The following is a 2,828-nucleotide window of genomic DNA, read 5'->3' as shown; positions in this document are numbered from 1 at the left end:
GGATCTGTGTTCCCCGTTCCCACCCGGGTCCCTATCTCATTCCTGGGCGTGTGTGCTTTTATTATATAGGTTCCCAACCACAGGATCTGTGTTCCCCGTTCTTGGACTCTTCCGGGTGATCTCATTCAGCTGCTTGCTTAAAATAGAAGGTTCATGTGAGCCCCAAAACACAGTGCATTTGTTTGCTGGGTTTCTGTCCTGGAACTAGCTCTGTAGACCAGACTAGCCTTGAACTCACAGAGGGCTGCTTGCTTCTGCCTCCTGAGTGCTGGGATCAAAGGCATGTGCCACCATGACTTTATTCATGTTTTATGGTTAGCTAAATACATAGTTATGGAGATAGGAATAAATATTATATAAACATAGGTATGATACAAAGTGACATGCATTAAAATGTAAATTGTGAGGGTTGGAGAGATGGTTCAGTGGTTAAGAGCATTGTTGATCTTGCAGAGGACTGGAATTTGGTTCCTAGCACCAACATGGTAGTTCACAACCATCCATAAGTCCAGCTCCTGGGGATCTGATGCCCTCTTCTGACCTCTGCAGACGCAAGGCGTGTGCACGGTATTTATATACACATGCAGGCAAAACACATACAAGAAGATAAATGTTTTTAAAAAATGGTTTAGAATATTTGTTATAGGAACTTAGGGGCAAAGACTGTGGTAATTACATAATATAGAGATAATGTATTGATTTTTGTTTTCTAAATAAAACTATTAAAAGAATGTTCTCATTTTTATCTGCTGTGGTGTATGTGTTTGGGGGCAGGGTCTTAGTCCAGGTGGCCTCACACTTGCTCTGCCTCTGCCTCCCATTTCTCCCATCATGCCCCTCTGATGTTAGTGTCCTTCCTAGATGCTCTTTTACTAGGTGTTCCTTCAGTATCCTTGGGGATGTAAGCATATCGCTAGGCATGGTGGTACGTGACTGATCCCAGCACTTTGGAGGTGAGGGCTTGGAAGATCAAGGTCGTTTGTCTACATAGCAACTTTGAGGGAGGAAAAGAGAGTAGAAAGGCCACAGGTATATATTTTCTTTTTTTGAGGGGCGGGGGTTTAAGACAGGATTTCTCTGTAGCTTTGGAGCCTGTCCTGGAACTAGTTCTTGTAGACCAGGCTGGCCTCGAACTCACAGAGATCCTCCTGCCTCTGCCTCCTGAGTGCTGGGATTAAAGGCGTGTGCCACCACTGCCCAGCAGGTATATATTTTCAACAGGGTGTATGTTATTACTGTGTTTTCATACATGTCTGAAACTACAAATGAACGATAGAAATTATTTCTTCTGCTTTGACTCCTGTGAGCTCACTTGTTTAGTATGGCTTTCCGTCGACCCACACTTTAAGGGATCCCCTCAGAGAAACGTCAGTGACCCACAAGCAAACGCTGACATTTTTATTTATTTGTTTAAAACTTTAGGAACTGAAGCCACTGTTTCTGAAGGAAGTTGGTTGTCACTTTGATGATTTTGTGACCAATCTTATTGAAAAGTCTGCATCTCTGGACAATGGTGGGTGTGCTCTTACAACCTTCTCCATTCTTGAAGAAATGAAAAACAACCACAGAGCCAAGTGAGTATGTGTGTTGTTGTCTCCTAGTGTAGACATCTACTCCAGCCAGCTCTGTGGTCAGAACGTGGAGTGCAGTGGAAATGCCCCGGGTCATACCTTGTCACCACTTCTACATTTTCTTTTTTATATTTTTTATCTTTTGAGTCAGTTTCTCACTATGTTGCCTTGGCTGGCCTGGATCCCTATGTGGATCAGGCTAGCCTCGAACTCACAGAGAGTTGCCTGCCTCTGCCTTCTGAGTGCTGGGGTTAAAGGTTTTTTTTTTCCCTTCTTAATATAGGGCCCCATTTACTTTATTTTATTTATTATCATAGCTTATTTTATTTATTTATTTTGGTTTTTTTGAGACAAGGTTTCTCTGTGTAACTGCCCTGGCTGTCCTGGAACTCGCTTTGTAGACAGGCTGGCCTTGATTGAATTCACAGATTATCTGTCTCTGCCCCCGAGTGCTGGGGTTAAGGGTGTGTGTCACCACTGTCTGGTTAACTTAATTTTTTTTTTTTTTACATTCATCTATTTTGTTTGTATGTATGTGTGTATGTTTGTTTATATGTATGTGTATATGGGGGCATGCAGTCCACAGTGGACGTGGAAAAGTCAGAGGACAGTTATTGATTGTCAGTTCTCTCCTTCCACCCTGTGGATCCCAGATTGAATTAAGGTTGTCAGGTTCGGTGATGAATGTCTTTACCTGCTGAGCTGTAACACTGACCCAGTATGGGTTTTATAATGTGGTACAAAACCTTAAACCAAGCCCCTCGTGGTGGGGTAGATGCCACAGCTATCCGCATGTTACAGATTAGTGCAGCTATGCGAGATTCCACATCAGGGATCTACCCCGGAGTCTGCTCCAGAGTCCTTGATGTAACCACATCCTTCCCATGCCTGTTGTGTATTATTCGGTGTGTACTCGTAGGAAAGTACCCTGCAGTTAGTATGTGTTTAGAGGGAAGGCATCAACGGCTACTGTGTGCTACTTTGCCCTTGTGGGCTCCCTGCTAGTCTCTCTCCTGGAGAATGGTTGTGAGTGTAATAGCCAACGGCAGTGCCCTAATAAGATTGTATGTGAGGCACTAAAATGTGTTTTATTTCCCCAAAGCAGTGTGCGGTGTGGAGGATGTATCAATAGCAGTGTGCAGTGTGGATGATGTATCAATAGCAGTGTGCAGTGTGGAGGACATCAATAGCAGTGTGGAGGATATCAATAGCAGTGTGCAGTGTGGTGGATATCAATAACAGTGTGCAGTGTGGAGG

The 2,828-nt window shown here is 43.8% G+C and overlaps 1 protein-coding gene across 1 annotated transcript in view; it reads left to right on the top strand.

Moving 5' to 3' along the window:
* Soat1 (sterol O-acyltransferase 1) overlaps positions 1 to 2,828 on the top strand; it is a 47,427-nt gene that overhangs the window by 27,600 nt on the left and 16,999 nt on the right. Inside the window, exon 4 of the mRNA XM_005363908.3 lies at positions 1,423 to 1,574. Within this exon, the coding sequence (XP_005363965.1) occupies positions 1,423 to 1,574 (152 nt within the window). The remainder of the gene's footprint in view (positions 1 to 1,422; positions 1,575 to 2,828) is intronic.

Source organism: Microtus ochrogaster (genome assembly GCF_000317375.1).
Source record: "Microtus ochrogaster isolate Prairie Vole_2 chromosome 6 unlocalized genomic scaffold, MicOch1.0 chr6_random_2, whole genome shotgun sequence".
In the NCBI taxonomy this organism is placed as follows: Eukaryota; Metazoa; Chordata; class Mammalia; order Rodentia; family Cricetidae; genus Microtus; species Microtus ochrogaster.
The sequence above is the reverse complement of the archived record's forward strand: the minus strand, read 5'-3'. Positions and strand labels throughout refer to the sequence as shown.